Source organism: Naumovozyma dairenensis, chromosome 4 (genome assembly GCF_000227115.2).
Source record: "Naumovozyma dairenensis CBS 421 chromosome 4, complete genome".
Lineage (NCBI taxonomy): Eukaryota > Fungi > Ascomycota > Saccharomycetes > Saccharomycetales > Saccharomycetaceae > Naumovozyma > Naumovozyma dairenensis.
The window spans coordinates 874814-892460 of record NC_016482.1 but is presented as its reverse complement, the minus strand read 5'-3'; the positions used below and the strand labels follow the sequence as shown (position 1 = coordinate 892460).

Genomic DNA, 17647 nt, shown 5'->3' with positions numbered 1-17647 from the left:
ATGTTAGGGTCCTGTAATTTTCAATGATTGTAACCTAGCCAAATTTTGTAATTATTTTCAGCTGTTTGATCAATGATTGAATTTGTTGAAGAATTTAAAAGAGTGGTAGTTGGATAGAAATTCGTTAATGCTTTTGGTATAATGGAAGAAGCTTGGTAGTCAGTTAACCAGAAATCATCTTCGATGAGTAAATCCTCGTAATTAGGATATGAGTTGTCATTAAAGTTTATGTTTTCGTTATTTTTTTTGGTAATAATAAGGGAGATGTAATTAATGAATCTGATTCTTCGAGATTAGCACCATTTAAAGGAGTATTTACAGTGTAGTTTGTTGGCACTGATAAAGAACCATTTTCATTGTTATTGTAACCGTTATTATTACTCGATGCAATATTTGTATTATCATGAATGTTATTATTACTTTGTGTATTTTTATTTTCTGTTGTGTTGATTATTATGTTTGGTTTATTTGCTGAATTTAAAGCGAATGTAGAGATTTCATCATTATTAATTGGAGGTAGTGACAAGACACTTCGTTGCTGCTGTTGTTGTGCATTAGCATCTTTTAATCTACATGATTCAGAACAATAGAGTCTTTCGCTTTCTACTAAAGTAGAAAGACTAATGCTGCTGTTGCTGCTACTAGCGTTGTTATTGCTATTGCTGTTACCATGATCATTTGACAGTTGGTTAACAAAGGATGAAGGAGTGGACACGATAAGTTTTTCACAGACGATGCAGTAATCATTAAATGGAGACATCTTGGGCTAAACTTAACTATGGTAGTAGATTATATTTTTCGTGGTGTTTCTAATTTTAGAAAAAGAGAAAAAATATCTTTTAGAAAGGAGGGAAACAAATCTGAAAAGATGAAATTAATCCAATTCTTAAATAAACAATTTGATATTCTTGTAATTAGGTTTTTTATTGTGTTTGACGTGACTGTTTTTTACATGAACTAATGGAGATCTCAACAAATGGAAACACTACAAGAGGTAAAAAATTGAATAGAACACAATAGAAGGTGGAGAGAAAAATTGATTTAAACCTACTCCTCTTATATGTAAATAAGTGAGAAATAAAGTTAGGTTTTGGCCCTGGTTTCACTTCCCCCCTCTCCGGCTCAACCTTTTCAAGATACTGCCTGCGCTGGTTTCTTTGTTGTTGCCCCTCGAGCCGAACAAAAACTGGCCCCGCCCTGGTGGGGGCTGGAAGGCTTTTCGAGGGGGGGGAAGGTGGAACCGCCCGGACAATTTAAAGCAGATCACACAGTATAGTACGTACAGTTAAACTAGTACGACGGTACGAACCCAACTCTCGCTCAGAGGTCAGAGCCTCCGTGGAAACCCGTAGAAGACCATGGAAACCCGTGGAACCTTTTCCGAGGAAAGTGAGGTGCGGCCGTAAGCCGTGATATCTATCATAGATAATCTATAAACGGTGCCGTGACGGCAAAAACCTTTGTTCCCCGATTAATTTGCTTTCTGAAAAGGGGAAAACGGAAGACCGAGGGTGGTGCTGGGGAGACGGGAACGGAGACGGAACGCGTACGGAAAAACTATTGTTTAGGGGCACGTAGTACATCGAGAGATTTTTCCATCAGTTTTGGTTGTCGTTTCTAAAATGTAACATGACGTATGAAAAGAGTCTGGATTTCTAAAACTATCCGATGGAAATGGCAATCGAGTTACATACGTACGTACGTAGATTATTTATTTTCACTTTTAGCGTTGTCAGATTTGCAATTGAGATAAAAAGCTGCTAATTTAAGTAAGTGATCGACCAGTATATAATCTTACTCAGATATAAGGCCTTCTTGACTACGTCCTTACGTATGATTCTAAGTTTAATGTAATGTTTCGATTGAACAATCGTTTAAAGAAATCCTTTAAAGATTGTTCAAGAAGCTGATATAAGCGGCGCAAACCTTTTTGTTTAATGTCCCACGTGCAAACACATAATGTGTCAGAGTTGCCGAATACTGACATCTCCAATGAGATAGTTCTTAACGATATGTTTCATGTACGAAACGTATATACATACAAACTATACAACTACACAGATGACTGACTATAACCTTATTTCCCGACATTATACTAGTAGCTGACCCTATTATTATTCATAATGAAAAAAGACTTCAAAACATTGTTTTGAAGGGTTGACTGCGTGCTTACGTAGGTACGTCCATTTGTTCTCCCGGTGTTTAATATGCTCTCATGTTGTCACGTCAACTGATTTACTGTTCGAGAGCTCTAGCTTCTATAAATAAAAACATTTAAGCTCTAAGCATGAAAACAACACATTAAAGCAGGTAGCTGAACAGTAGAAAGAGGAAGAAAGAGAAAGAGTAAAAAAAATTTACAGAATATAAACAATACCACAAAACGACGTAATTATTTAATCTACATATACATTCTATACATATGTGCAACTTCATTCAATTTAGTTAATGTCCACAGCCTTTTAAAGGCACCTGGATAACCTTACCGTGACAAAAAAACCGCATTTTCTATAACGAATTACCAATAGTGTTTACGGGCCGGTAGGAAATTGAAGTTGTAAACTTCTTAAAGGAGGCAATGCGGTGGAGTTATTACCACTGTTGTTGTTGCTGTTGGTATCATTGTTATTAATTGTGGCAGTATCTAAGCGTGTAGATGACGAAGAGGTAGGAACGTTCGGCATCGTTCCACCTGAAGATGGCATCTGGTTTGATAAACTTGGTGACATCAATAAAGGCGTAGACGGCGTAGGTGTAGTAAATCCCGAAACTTTATTTTGAAATTGTTGATTTTGTTGTTGTAGCTGTTGCTGTTGTTGAACATGTAATAATCTAGAATTCAATTCGTTTGAGAAATTTGTATGTATAGATGTATTAGAGTTATTATTTGCCATATTCATAAACACGTCAGACCTTAGATTCGTACCACTTGTTGACCTACTTAATGATAAAATAGGTGTAGCAGTTTTTGATCTCTTTCTCGAACGGATTTGTAAATAATCATCGTCATCATCCTCGTCATTAGGTTCTCTTAATAAATCTTCGTTTTTTATAGTTGTTTCTTGACCGTATTCATCATCTGACTCGTTATCTTTTCTTAATAAAGCATTTAAACTTAAAACAGAGTTTGGGCGCTTTACTTTCATCAATGGATCTACCTGGTTTCTTTGATTAAAGTGGTAAGAACCGTTATTAGAATTGTTCAGATTATTACTCACTGCGACAAAATCTGTCAACGATTTTGGTCTTGGTAATTCAATCCCAAGACTGGATGTCATCGATGAAAGTAAAGGTGACTGACCACTATTCCTTGCATTAGTTCTATTCGACCCATACTCAGGGGTATCCATAAATGATGATTTAGGTATCCCTGAATTCAAAGGTGTCATCATTTGTAAAGATGATAACACATTTAATCTTAACCTACTACTATTATTACTATTATTTAGACTACTTCCATTACTGGAACCGTAGGAAGTTAATATAGGCCTTGGATTTTGGGTTTGAGTAGGATTTGTATTTGGATTCGGGAGTTGTCGTTGAGATATATTATTTGATATTGGATATTGAGGAGTAGGATGAGGAGATATTTGACCTTGAGATACAGGACTAATAGTATTTGTCTCAACATTATTCGTATCATCTATAGACGATGTTCCATCAGCATCTATTTGTTGTTGAACCACCTTCTTCTTCCGTCCCCTTTTACCCTTTGGATTTGGGTTTGTATGGATTCTTTTATGTCTTGTTAATTCATCACTTCTACTAAACCTCTTTATACAACCAGGAAAGTCACAAACGTTCGGTTTTTCACCAGTATGTGTTCTTAAATGTCTGGTTTGATGTTCTAATCTATGGAATGCTCTTTGACAGACTGGACATACATGAGGCCTTGGAGCGTCCGGTCCTTTACTAGAACGAGATCTTGGCTTTGGACTTTTAAGTGTTGATGCGTCATCAGTTGTTTGTGTCCCCGGAACAATATTATTGTTTTGCATATTGTTCATATTCATAAAATCCTTTTGTATTTGCCCTTTAAAGCAATGCAAACGTCTATATGTACTGTCCTTATTGGGTTGAGTGTGGTATGATACTACCTTCGAAGATTATTGAATATATATATATATATCTTTCTTTGCTGTCTCTCGCTATTATCTAAAAAATAAGAGATGATAATAAAGAATTTTTTCGCGGATTTTCTTTTTTCGCAAAATATGCCCCACTTTTTGAGAGTCCGGACGAATTTGTTCCGGTCAGCGCACAAATTTGGCAGCGGGGCGGCAGTAATGTGGAAGGCGACAGACACAGAGCAATGTCACCCTTCTTTCACTATTGACAGATGTTACACCAAGTGATAGAAATACCTGTTGTAATTTCATGATAGACCATATTTTTTACGTTACCATTGGTAATTCAATCTACTCACCTCAATATATACTATATCACTGTGTATTCTACAAGCCGTACCTAGTATTAGACTGATTATGTAAAGAAGGTGTACTATCATGGAATTCAAACAAACAAACTGTATATAACTCTAAAGAATATTCTCCGGCAGCAAAACGTGGAGAGTTAACAGACTTAAATTTGAAGTTTTACTCACCAAATCAGGAAAATTAGTTGCGGCTATTTGCAGGCAATTTTCACGCGTACCAACGCTGCCTGTTACCCCCCTACCAGGCACGTAATATAATCACAGGATGACAGTCGCATCATGAGAGTAATATGTAATGCAAACGAAGGATAAAATTGTGCTATCAAAGTTTGTTGAGTAAGCTAGAATACTGTTCATCCTTGTTGGAGGCAAGAGATTTTTCAATCAAGAATGCTCAATGGGTTGATTGAGTCTCTCCCTGATATCGTTTAGCCCTGGGGTGACCCACCCAGGATATTCAGTATAATAACAAAACATGCTATAGGCTATTGACTATTCTATATAGTGAGACTGGTTTATAAACAAAAGCATATATAAAATACACGAAGACATTAAAGAAATACAACTAGATGATTAAACGAATTCCCTGTGGAGTGGTAGTTCAACTAATGATAAACCATTGGATCCAGATGAAACTGAAAGTGAAATAGATGAAAAAGATGATAACAAACCTACCAAACTAGAGTCCAAGACTGTTTCACATGGAAACTTATCTGATCACAGTTTGGGTGGTACAGAATTACATCAATCCAATGAAGAACCACCAGAGGTTATTACAGATTGTCTTGATGATAAAGATATAAAGATGTATACAAAGAATCAACGTCAGATGAAGGTAAGAAAAGAGAAAGAAAACTGGAAACCGATGATTAGGATAAGTTAGATGAGGAACCCAGGAAGAAGAAAATTCACCATGTACATGCCTTGACAAATTTAATCAAACCGCAGATACCGAAGTTTTCACTTAACTGCAATGAGGCCATTAAATATAATGACAATGAGAAAAAAGCAGAATTATACTCGAAGGCTAACGAAAAGAAATCAACCAATTAGTAAAGTTAGGTACCTGGGACGTTAAAGTAATAAATGAAGAACATATCCTTAAGGAGAAAATTATTACGTATAAGATCCAATTTTTGACGTATAAATCATGTTTCTTCATGATACAAGATATCTGTATTGAATAGAAAGAACCTCTTTACTTATCACTCTGTATAGCAACCATAAAGAAGTAGTTTTCGAATTAAGATTGGGTAGCGGAGCTGCTTTCTTCTTTAGTCCCCTTTTTCTTATATCTTCAGCCAGGCGCTCGGCGACAAATACTGACGCGAGATATATAAATTAGCCGCCGAGCTTAACATGAGTTTATACTAGAATCGCCACTTCATTTAAGGAAGCTCTCTATTTTATAGATAAGTATTCACATCGTCGTCACTTCTTTAATAATTGCCACATATAAAACCTAAGACTACAAAGAAAGAAAATCAGCCAAATATGCCACCTAAAAAGAAAGGGAATCAACCAGTTCTAGCTAAAGGAGAAGAAGGTACGTACTGCCTTATTACATTTACCCCAATTTTTTTATCTGAAATAAACAAATTTTCCTAACAGTAACACTTGAACACACTTGTTTCTAGTTTTTTGATAACAGCTGAAAAACTCATCCTTGACTATTTAGAGTCTCAGAATAGACCTTTCGCTCTTAACGATATCCTTCAAAATCTACACAATAAAACGGGTAAAACCACTGCGGTGAAAATATTGGAAAACTTAAACAAAGATGGCAAGATATTTTCAAAGACTTTTGGGAAGTCCATTATTTATTGTTGTAATGAACAAGAAATGCCAATTGAGGATAATATTGATCCCTCAAAATATTCTTTTGAAATTATTAGTGATCTTAGAAGTCAATTAATGGAGTTAGAAAGGAAGAGGAATTTATTACAAGATAACCTTAACAATATACATAAATATCCCTCTAATGCTAGGTTACTAGATATTATTCAAGAGAGAAAGGAAGAAATGAAAACACTAACGAAAAGGTTACATCATCTAGAAGAGGAAGAAAATCCAGAAAATGAAAAGATCATTGAAGAATTGATTGAATCGAGACGTTTAGCAGAAAAGGAGCTAGCTATACGAACCAGAATGTCACTAGCATTACTTGGAGTCATTAAGGAATCGGTGAATCCAAAAAGTTTACATGAATTCTTGGTATGTTTTTTTGACAAATTTATCTTTAAAAAGACGTGTGCTTCGTTGAAATATACAAACATACATTACTAACAAGTTCGGAGAGTGAAATATAATAACTATAACGTTTCTGTAATAGGAAAATTTGGGTGTCGAAACGCTTTAAAGATCATGAGGAAGAATTCCTACGAATTATAAAAATATTATCAATCGTTTATTAAATCTAACTATTATATTCAGAAAACAGAAAATTAGATGCATATAGTGAAAATATTTGAATTACCTATATAATATGGTTAATGAAATTAAGAATAGGTGTTTCATATAAAGGCGATAGAACTAAATGAGGGAGGAAGACTCTTCCTTGAAAAAAATCTCTTAGCACTTTCTAGTGAAATTCTTCTTATAATGTTATTATAATTTTAGTTGTTCCACAAAATCTTATTCAAGTAGATTCCAAACTAATTTTTTCATCGATTTAGAAGATAGTCTGCGTAACAATTAGAGCACCTTTTGAACTGGTGTTAGGGTCACAATTACTGACATATGTGACTGATTTATAATATTCAAAAACACCAATCTTTGTGACACCATTTTGAACAATATTGGTTGTAGAGCTGGAGTACGGTGTCGTTTCAACAGTTGCTCCAGTTGGAACAGTCTCACAGGAAACAGAGACCGTTTGAGCCAAAGCTGGGGCTATTAAAGATATTAGAGGTAATAGAATGGAAAGTTGCATTTTGTGGATATTTTTGGTTGGTAGTATTATTATTTTAGTTTGGTTTTCTGTTTTTCTTAGTGATATGTCAGGGATTACCAAAACTCCCAACGTAATACTTTATGATTTTAATAGGTTTCATATTTATATAATCAGAAAAAATGGAAGACGTACCGTTTTCGAGGAGTTACATGATTGTCTGGTTTCGAAACATAAATCTGGAACATCAATACCGTTTATGGTCCCTTTAATTTTTCTGACAATCTACGTAGCCCGTTTTAGAGATCTATATTTTCTTTCGGGATACATCGTGTAATTTCCTTTTACGGTAATTACATGGATCTATGTATCTTTTCGAACTACATTTGTTCGCGAAGAAGAAAATATTTTCTGCGTCATTATTTTGGAGTCTTTTGAGGTTCTAAACTCCACTATCATTAGGGGAGGAAAGTTAATTTACGTATAATCGTTAAGTGTTATTTATTGAATTATGTTACAAATAGTTATGCACCGATTGAGGAAACTGAATGCCCCGTGTACGTACAGCTCACGTATATAGGAATCAGTAGTAGTTATCCTACCGAACCCCTCGAAGTAGCCATCGAAGTGACTTGGCTAGATTACCAGCTCCATCATTGCATTGATGACACTATACATCGGATTCGACTCCCAGATGGAACTTACAGGCTTGGAGGCTCTATGCATATGATCCTGGGGAAACGAAACAATGCAAAATTACCATCTTTTTCTAACATATATGGAAATAGCTGTCGACCACTTACCCTTCGATGACACCAGTATTTTCACCTAAGTATTTTATAATAGCTTTTATGTAAAGAGCAAACTCTTTTGAGATTACCGTAAAAAATTAAATCCGTAATTGGTAGGTAAGAACTTCCATCATCCACTAACAAAGACACAAAGAGTTACTTAATATAAATAATTATTTTTAATTAATTCCAGTTATTTAGAGAGCTGCTTCATTTGCCATCCGATTTTGGGAAGTACGATTATTACATTATAATATTGTGTTGTATATACGTAAAACTAAATAAACTGAAGGCGTTCAATTACATTTTTTAACGGGAGGTAGCAGCAACCTTTTGGAAAGCACCCTTAGCTTGTTGTTTGGAAACCTTGGAACCACCGGCAGCAGCTAACTTAGCCTTTTCAGTCTTTCTGGCAGCCTTGTCAGTCCTTTTTTCTTTCCTTATCAGTCTTTTCTTTTTTTCTTCTCTAGAGCCTTTCTTACTTCTTGGCTTCAAAGATCTTCTTTCTTTAATCAAGTCTAATGAAGCACCGACAATTGGTCTTTGAGCTTTGACAGCCTTTCTGGATCTCTTCTTGGCAACTTCTTCAGTGATACCCTTCTTGTGGTGTCTTCTGTACAAGACAGTCCAAGCAACTCTTCTTGGGTTCTTTCTTTGTTTGAACAAAGAAGCAGATTTAGAATTTTGGAATCTGAAGATCTTGGAGTCACCACGGACAAATAAAGTACCCCTACCTGGGTAGATCTTAGCACCTGAAAAAGAATCAATTTCAACCTTCATTTTCTATTTCTATTTTCAAATATTATTCAAATAATTGTTAGTAACATTTCCATGATATCTTTGATTTGTGATGCATAGCACTTCTTCCGGAAAACTATCGATTTATAGCTTCCTGCTCCAGAGAGTCGTTTCTTAAATAATGGGTTGGATTTCCTTCTCTAATGATCCCCTAGACGAGTTATGTAATATCCTGCCCTTGTCGTACGCATTTTCGGGCCTTATGTATGGCATTAGATTGAGTCGATTTCAAATTCTGTACTACCGTTAGATCTCCATTGTACCGATATCTTTTGATTTGATCTTTCCACTGTTTTCTAAATAATCAATAGTTCCTGCTACACTAGTTTATATCATCCACATACCTTTCAGTCGTTGACCACCTCTTTCTGGGCTAAAAATGTAACTGTCCTATTTATTAATACCTTTTGAAATACGGTCCTATTGATTAACTCATCCAAAGGGCCAAGGCCTAAGGCCCTAGGCAGAAGGTTGGGTAATCCGAGCCTACATGCAGGCTTACCCGGTTACGTCCATTGTTTCCAACATCCATGTCCCGCCGGATAATGCCTTCCAAAATTTCAAGAATTCTACAGTGGGCGCGAAATTTATTTTTCTCAAAGATAGTTTTATGTGAAAAAAGACGAATATTAGTATGTGGTGTATTGATTTGTAAATGAAAAGTAATGGATTTTGACGGTCTTAAAAAGTGAAAAGTTGAAAATAGTTTCGGCGGAAAATTTCCAAACCAAACAATTTTTCCCTCTCTGTTTAATAAAAGGAATGAGTTTTGAACAATCTTAAATGTGAAATATTTTCCATTTCTAATAATAAGATTTATTTTCATTATAGTTCAAAAATAATCAATTAAGAAGACCGGAGTGTTTTAATACAACAATAAATTAATCCAAATCACAGAGATGGTCAGTATACATTGAATTATTGAAAGTTTTATGTCATCGAATATAGTCTTGCACGATGGTTCTATATTATGAAGGAAAATAGAACTCTATAACGATGAGATGGGACATTTTTTGCTTAAGCCACAAGAACTATTACTAACAAAAAATATGAATTAATTTATGTTTTATTTAAATTAGGCCCCAGTTAAAACCCAAGAATCTATCAACCAAAAGTTAGCCTTAGTTATCAAATCTGGTAAGTACACCTTAGGTTACAAATCTACCGTCAAGTCTTTAAGACAAGGTAAGTCTAAGTTGATCATCATTGCTGCCAACACTCCAGTTTTGAGAAAGTCCGAATTGGAATATTACGCTATGTTGTCCAAGACCAAGGTCTACTACTTCCAAGGTGGTAACAATGAATTGGGTACCGCCGTCGGTAAGTTATTCAGAGTCGGTGTTGTTTCTATTTTGGAAGCTGGTGACTCTGATATCTTAACCACTTTGGCTTAAGAAGTTTGATACATATTATTAATAAATAATTTTTAATTATATCTATGTATACTTTAACTTAATTCTTATTCCTAAATTTTTTGTCCAGTGTATTATTGCATTGGGAGAAGTTGCACTCAATCTGTTGAATATATCGTACGAATCTATAGATAAACTCGGTTAGAAAACTCTGAAGAATCTGTTATATCTAAAAAATAAAAAAAATTGCGAATTGTGTGGATCGAACACACGACCTCCAGATTTCTTTTAACTGAAGTTTTCTTCAGTCTGGCGCTCTCCCAACTGAGCTAAATCCGCACTCTAATTGAATTTCAATAGGCTACATAGGGAAGAACATTCGACGGTGCTATACTTAAATATGTAAAATATGGGTTCGATAATAGATCAAAATCTAAACTTCTTAAAGGCAGAGAGTAGAATTTAGGATTCTAGCGAAAATGATTCGGGTTCCTCTCTTCATATATAGTATAAATAATAACTAATAAAGAGATATAAATAACTAACTAAAATACCTCTAATTCTAGTTCAACTTTCAGTCCTTTTATAATCTTTCCAAAATACTTTTTCTCTTGTCAATAACCTTTCTTACTAGCCACTACTTTTCTCTAACAAAGCTGTAATAGGTAATTTGGATAATACGTGTCGTTTTAGATTTGTTTCATGTCAGACCTCAATAAACTTTAAACTTCTCTGTTCCACGGTAATTCACTGGATTGGTAAAAATAGAAATAAAATAAAGTAAAATAAAATAAATTAAAGGTTAGTAGTATCTTTCTTCCCACAGGCACACAACTAGTTGTTCACACAATTGTGGCTTAGGATAATGTTAATAAAGTAATAACTTAGTAAGTCAAATAAATTCTAGAAGTTCATATAGTATCTCGTTGAAGTCATGCATGCATAAAACAATATTCGTAATCATGAACACCGCTCTCAAAGTCCTTTCGACTAGGTGCTCCGCGCAGGACACTCTAAATACTTGTAGGTTTGATTAGGAGAGACTAATCCAGAACGCCTGAGTAAACACTCAGCAAAACCATACAACTTAACCGACCCAATACATAACTCTTGTACGCATGGCCGGCCGAAACCGTAGACGTGGCTGCAATCAAAAACAATCTTAATAATAATAAGATAACACTTGCATGGCATTCGACTTAATTCAACAAACGATATTCAATTATAATTCAATAAACGTTATACAGCTACAAACATGTATGGTGCATAACATAGTTCGGGTCATTACTTCGAACCTGGTGAACTTCATAATAATAATTCTTGACTTGCTTTTCTAAAACGACTCATAACATCATGACAGTAATTACTCAAATAATAATAAAATAAACATACTTCTTTGTGACACTTTGGCATGACGCCAATGCTTCGTTATCTCGATTGGATATCTTACAAATAGTATCCTAAAATATCAACCCGGCTTTTAAAATGTTATAAACTAGAACATAACCATAGCAGTTTGAAATATTGTTATAAAGATCCCTTCATTTTCTCCAATCCAAGTATTGTTTTGAAGATGATGTTTCTTGGACATAAAATATACAGAGTCATTCTTTTTTTTACATTTCTCAAGAAACTCTTTGATACAGTAATTTGTGTCGTTTGACTAAAGACGATAAATACATACTGTATTACTTGCGACTTATGCACTATTATGAAGTTATAGCGTTCATTGCCACGTATATTGCAGATTGGTTCCTTTATATTTCTTAAATTATTAGTAATATATAAAAGAGTTCGGATAAGTTTAAATGCTCTTATTTACTACTAAGGTGGAGCTCTAGCTAAATATATATTGTAATACGTAATATGATTCTACTTAGGGAATGTTTCCCAAGGCAATCACTGTCAAACCCCTTCAGGATATTTTAGCATCGAAACAAAACTCCAAAACGTAATATACAGGCTGTGCTCCCCTTACTAGAACCATTGGTTCCTCTAGATAACCAAGTCTTACAATTATTAGGCTTTCCTAGGAGGAGCTATTAAATCATAATAGGCAATGGACAGATTGACCGGAAAATTAAGTGGTTTATTAATTGATTATAAGAGTTAAAAAGGTGTATGCTGGAAAAATAACTAGTTTCTGTTTATCAGATATAATTGTTGAAAGATGAGAAAAAAAATCAGGTCTTTTTACCTTGAAAAAACTATTTAGAGTATGAATGTGAATAAATGTTTGTGTCTATCTTATATCGCATCTAATAAACGGTTAGGGCGACTACATGATGAAAATGCAAAATGTGTTCAATATTGGAACGTTTACGGTAATATGTCGGAAATACCGAATGATTGCTCAATACCATATGGTCCGGCTGCTTTCCAATAATCATTAATATATGTTAAAATTGTGACATCTTGGTTCATTTCATCCAATATTTTTTGAACAGCAATAATTTGATTTTCAACAGATGGAATATTACCACCATTTTGAATACCTTGAGATGGATAACCTGTTTCGGTAATGACAACATTTGAAGTTCCACATGTTGTTTGTATAAGTTCGAGTTGACCTTTAACAAATGAACCAGCACTTTCAGCATTGGAATTGACATCAAAATAAGAATGTGGGTTAATACCAACGAAATCAATTTCAGAAGTAGTACATAATTCAGGATTGTTTTCGAATGTTACTGGTGGTTCACTAGTAGTAATTTGACCTGTATAACCTGCGGCCATCAATTGGACCTTGACGGATGAAATTTTTGCGATTAGCTCAGAAACCGAACAATAGCCTGATATGATAGCCTCATTTCCGACAGTAATGAAGTCAAAGACATCCCAGCCGTTAGTTTGACCGTATGTGATTAGCATTTGTACAGCAGAGTCGATAGAGTCGACACCTTCTGAGCTGATCCATAAACCTTGATTAATTTTAATTCCTAGTTGATTACAAGCTGGTTGAATTGTTTCAAATGAATTACAATCAGTTCCGTAAACACGAATTTTTGAAACACCTTTTTCTTTCATTGCTTGTAAATCTGAGTACACGGCATCACCGGACTTACAAGTTCCATCTGCATTATAGGGCGAATAAGCTAGTGCTCTGGGAACCGAAGTCAATGCAGAACCTGAATTACCATTAGAGGCAGAATTAGCAGTGGTTTGTATGTCACCTTGAGTAGTAGTAGTTGTTACAGGTTGCTGGTTTTCTTGAGTTGTACTTGTAGTAGTAGTTGGTTGTTGAACTTGCTCTTCTGCATTAGTTGATGTAGTAGATGTGGTTTGCTGGGTTGTGGTGGTTTGAGGTTGTTGGCTTTGGGTTGTAGATGTAGGCTGGAGGTTGTTCTGCTGGTTGTTTTCTAACTGAGAAGTAATAGTTATTTGGTTTTTAATTTCTGTAGATTGCACGTCTGCTGTAGTAACTTCATTTACGTTTGATATGGTAACTTGGGCCGACACCTGTGCATTGTTTGAATTATGTTGATGATTGGAAGATGCAGATGGCGTAGCGGCTGCTTTCAAAGGGGTAGTAGTCATTGTTGGCAATGTATTGGTTTGAGATGCTAGTGTAATATATTTTTTAAGAATTTTTGTAATAGTAGTTGTTGGTTCAGCAGTTGGATTAGCGCCTTCTGGGATTAAAGTTGTAGTTAACGTAACATCACCACTAATGATGAATTCCACCATTGGTGCAATTATTAGTTCTGTAGTTGTAGAATAAACATCTGTGACAGTGTTTGTTGTACTTGCTGTGTGTATTCTGGTGACAATTTGCTTTCTATGGAAAATTGGTAAAGCATTTGTAAATGAAAGCAGCAGTAAGAAAGCTGTAGAAAGATATATCTGTGAAAACATAGTGCGAAGTTCCTGTATGAATCAATGAGTGAGCGTTTATTTTTTTCTTTATCGTTATAACAAGAACTGTTCGTTATAGTTATCAAATCCCTATAAAACAGGATAACATGATATTGAAAAAGAAAACCATTGAAAAGTGATAAATATTCAAATCTGACTTGACTATTTATATCAGTCGAAGGGTGTTCAATTCCTTCGAAAGACAACTTGGCTCTATAGTTTTATCTTGGCAAAGAAAAGTCATGCCAATGTAAACAAACCTGTAGTCGAACCGAGGAGAAAAGCAGGGATATTTCGGAACATCGATCGTGCATGGTCGAAAGTGGTTCTTGGAGACATGACCATGTCGACATTGAATTGCATGTAAACATACAAACAAACTTCATACTCTCGTTGAGATCGAGATTTGTTTATACTTTCTCAAATTGGAGGTACATCAAGATAGAATTTTGTTATGCTCCCGCAATTAGCAGACATCTTCACCCATTGAAAGCTGGGCAGAACTCCAAGAGCAACCAGAACTCCTCGAGAAGAAAAGCTTGTTTCAAAGAAGATGAAGCCTGTAAGTTCAAGCTTTTCAAAATGTAAACATCAACAAAAAATGTCACTTCGAGAATCGAGACCTCTGTGGCGCGTCGCGGGGTAAAGTCACTGCGCAATGCCCAGCATAAGGACGAAGGAAATACCAGCATAAACAAAAACGAAAAATGAAAACAAAAACTGCCGCTGAGCATACCGCTGAGCTCCACTTATGAACTACAAAGGAAGGCACAATAGAGTTGCATGATTGCGGGCAGGTGCCAAGAAATGCTTTTGTAGACATCATTGCTGACTTATATTTCATCAATGTGGCTTTATCACTAGAGATAACTATACAAATGAATTGCCAAGCTAAAGTGCCACCGTAAAAATGTGCTTTGCATGGCTCAATTAGTCTGTTGGGTTTCGTTATAAAATAACTTTATATATCACAATTTTTAGGAACGACCGAGAATATTGACAATCAAGGCAGTCCAACCTGTGAAATGCTCGGTCCCCATGCCATGGCCGTCTATCGGACTATAGTTCTCATAACAATATCCTGAATGCTTCCATACTCGATAGACGTTCTTGATTAATCTGTTGCTCAATTCATTACATAGTTTAGCGGCTGGTGTTCTTTTCGATTTTTGTGTTGAAGTTATTTCAGGATAATAGTATTTCAAGGCATCAAGGACCAAATAATTAATGTTCATCCAGATCGGCCCTCTCCAGTAGTTTTCACCTCTACCAAAATACTCATCTTGTTTAGATAACGAAAGTATACCAAATGGAGAGAACAATTTGTCTTCATCAGCTATCAATGAAACGACTTTATCTAAGTTGGGTGAGTCCTTTGGTATTAACTTTAAAGCAAATGGCAAAAGAGATATATATCCGTCATGGCATATAAATTCACGACTATCACCATATTCCTCGTCTATAGTAATATCACAGTAACTGCCACTCTTTGGATTCCAGTGAAGTGTTTCTAAATTCTCAATAATGTTCGATTCAATTTGAGCGTATAATTTTTCATCATTTTCTTGATTCAAGATATTTGCAATTTGTTTCATCGACCTTGTCATTATACCAACCCAAGAAAGGGCATCGACATGTAATTCAGCTATATCTGGAGTTGGAGCCCTTGGATAATCATCTAGACCACTTGGTAAACAATGAGTAGCGGTGCGTCCTACCCACTTGAAAACCTCATCCTTATGGATAGAATCCCAAATACCCTCTTCCTCAAAAATATCAGAATATTCATCAATTACACCTTTTTGAGTTCTTCTAAACCAATTATAATGCTTCAATAATTTGGGGTACACTTTTCTAGCATACTCTTTGATTAAATCGGGATTATTTTCAAGTCGATTACCATCTTGTGTAAAATCCCCAATTGTGTCATCCTCAGTGGATTCATCACAGTGAAAATTATCAACATTACCGGTCACCCTTTGTAGCATTTCACTGAATGCCAATAATAATGTTGGTGGATTTGCAATTTTCGGGCTTTGGACTGTAAATTCCGCTGGAACTCTACTTCTTGCCTCATCCCCAAGAATAACTTCTCTAGCTACCCAACCATCTTCATCAATTAAATCAACCCAACTTGCCATTATTTCAAATGCTAAATCAAGATCATATTCCATAATCTGTAACAGATGGAAACCTTCATCCCAGTAGAACCCACGAGGAAATTTACTACGACTTGGAACACTAGTAAATAAGGAGTATGGTCCTTCTTCTTTACCATTAATCAATTTAATTTCTTGGAATTGATCTTCATCAAATACAGTAGTTCTGTCAATAATTTGAGTACCGTGGAAATAACCAATCCCACCCAATAAGTTAGATAATGTCTCTAAAGCAAAGTTTCTTTTTTCTTCAGAATCGATGGTAAAAATCTTATCGAATTTGATGTTAATTTCATTCAAAGCCGAAGTTATTAAACTGCTAATCTCATTATATGATTCGATCCTTTGCTTTGATTGAGCACTGTTAAAAATCATATCAAATTCAAAACCCTCTGTATCGGAAAGATCAAATGTCTTTTGAACATAATGGAAGTTACCTGGCGGTAGGTTATAAATATTTCTTATCTGATACAAACTTGGAGTTAATCTATTATCAAAATTGTCCATGCTGCCTTGTTCTTGAACGATATCTTTAATGGAATCACCAATAATGGTTTGAAATATATCACGAGCTTTCCAACTTTCGTGGTCAGGAACATTCAATGATAAGTGGCTCATTTGTGAACAATCTGCCCCCTCAGCAATTTTCATTGATTTTAAAGTTGGGTCCTTATAATAACGCCCTTCATTATCTTTGATCGAGATATCATACTTACCCAACTGAGTAGACTTACCCTTTAAAACAAAGTGTTCTTCGTCTCTTGTCTTTAATAATTCATTTGTATTGGCATCACCTTGTTGTTGCATGTACAACACAATGGAAGTAGTAGATTTCTTATTCAAATCCAATGGTTTCCCCTTCACTCTTAAAGCCCAGTTCAATCCATCATGACTTTTAACAAAAGACAAGCTCAAATTAACATTATTTTCTTCGTCAATGATAACTTCTTCGCCACCAATTCTTGGATCAAATGCATTCCAACCATATTTCTTCATCCTATCATTTTCATCAACAAAATGTCTCATTGAAGATATCCCATTAGTTAAATGACTATCAAACCACATCAACCCCATGACAAAGGGAGATTCATCGATATAACGTGGTGTAATACCAAAATAACAATTTGATCTATACGGACCCCATAATAATGTTTGATTTATTGATTTCTCATATACATCATTTTCAAAGTCGTCTGAACCGGCAACTGATTGGAATAAAAGCCAACAAAAAGTTAGTATGTTGATTCCCACCATGGTTCCTGTGTGGTATCTGCAATAAATCTTATCTCTAAACCTTAGGTATTTAAGACAATTCTTCCATGAAGTTAAAGCCTCTATAAAAAATGTTCAGTTTAAAGTGTTTTATT

General features: G+C 35.1%; 8 protein-coding genes and 1 non-coding gene across 9 annotated transcripts; 2 read left to right on the top strand and 7 right to left on the bottom strand.

Moving 5' to 3' along the window:
• Positions 1-226: 226 nt before the first annotated feature.
• ECL1 (Ecl1p) lies at positions 227-760 on the bottom strand (the record flags this gene model as incomplete). The annotated part of the gene is made up of 1 exon (XM_003669885.1): positions 227-760. The coding sequence occupies one exon, from the start codon at positions 758-760 to the stop codon at positions 227-229; it is 534 nt and encodes a 177-aa protein (XP_003669933.1).
• A 1771-nt stretch (positions 761-2531) lies between these two features.
• On the bottom strand, positions 2532-4013 carry MIG1 (transcription factor MIG1; the record flags this gene model as incomplete). The annotated part of the gene is made up of 1 exon (XM_003669884.1): positions 2532-4013. The coding sequence occupies one exon, from the start codon at positions 4011-4013 to the stop codon at positions 2532-2534; it is 1482 nt and encodes a 493-aa protein (XP_003669932.1).
• A 2264-nt stretch (positions 4014-6277) lies between these two features.
• On the top strand, positions 6278-6721 carry HOP2 (Hop2p; the record flags this gene model as incomplete). Its single annotated transcript, XM_003669883.1, has 1 exon — positions 6278-6721. One exon carries the CDS (start codon positions 6278-6280, stop codon positions 6719-6721), a length of 444 nt encoding a protein of 147 aa, XP_003669931.1.
• Positions 6722-7106: 385 nt separating this feature from the next.
• Positions 7107-7367, bottom strand: AGA2 (Aga2p; the record flags this gene model as incomplete). The annotated part of the gene is made up of 1 exon (XM_003669882.1): positions 7107-7367. One exon carries the CDS (start codon positions 7365-7367, stop codon positions 7107-7109), a length of 261 nt encoding a protein of 86 aa, XP_003669930.1.
• A 1058-nt stretch (positions 7368-8425) lies between these two features.
• Positions 8426-8896, bottom strand: RPL24A (60S ribosomal protein eL24; the record flags this gene model as incomplete). Its single annotated transcript, XM_003669881.1, has 1 exon — positions 8426-8896. The coding sequence occupies one exon, from the start codon at positions 8894-8896 to the stop codon at positions 8426-8428; it is 471 nt and encodes a 156-aa protein (XP_003669929.1).
• Positions 8897-9813: 917 nt separating this feature from the next.
• RPL30 (60S ribosomal protein eL30) lies at positions 9814-10308 on the top strand (the record flags this gene model as incomplete). Its single annotated transcript, XM_003669880.1, has 2 exons — positions 9814-9816; positions 9994-10308. 2 exons carry the CDS (start codon positions 9814-9816, stop codon positions 10306-10308), a joined length of 318 nt encoding a protein of 105 aa, XP_003669928.1.
• Positions 10309-10513: 205 nt separating this feature from the next.
• Positions 10514-10605, bottom strand: NDAI0Dtrna3F. The gene is given in 2 exon segments: positions 10514-10550; positions 10568-10605. It is a non-coding gene; the product is annotated as a tRNA-Phe (tRNA).
• A 1980-nt stretch (positions 10606-12585) lies between these two features.
• Positions 12586-14121, bottom strand: SCW11 (putative glucan endo-1,3-beta-D-glucosidase; the record flags this gene model as incomplete). Its single annotated transcript, XM_003669879.1, has 1 exon — positions 12586-14121. One exon carries the CDS (start codon positions 14119-14121, stop codon positions 12586-12588), a length of 1536 nt encoding a protein of 511 aa, XP_003669927.1.
• Positions 14122-15098: 977 nt separating this feature from the next.
• CWH41 (mannosyl-oligosaccharide glucosidase) lies at positions 15099-17534 on the bottom strand (the record flags this gene model as incomplete). The annotated part of the gene is made up of 1 exon (XM_003669878.1): positions 15099-17534. One exon carries the CDS (start codon positions 17532-17534, stop codon positions 15099-15101), a length of 2436 nt encoding a protein of 811 aa, XP_003669926.1.
• Between the last annotated feature and the right edge of the window lie 113 nt (positions 17535-17647).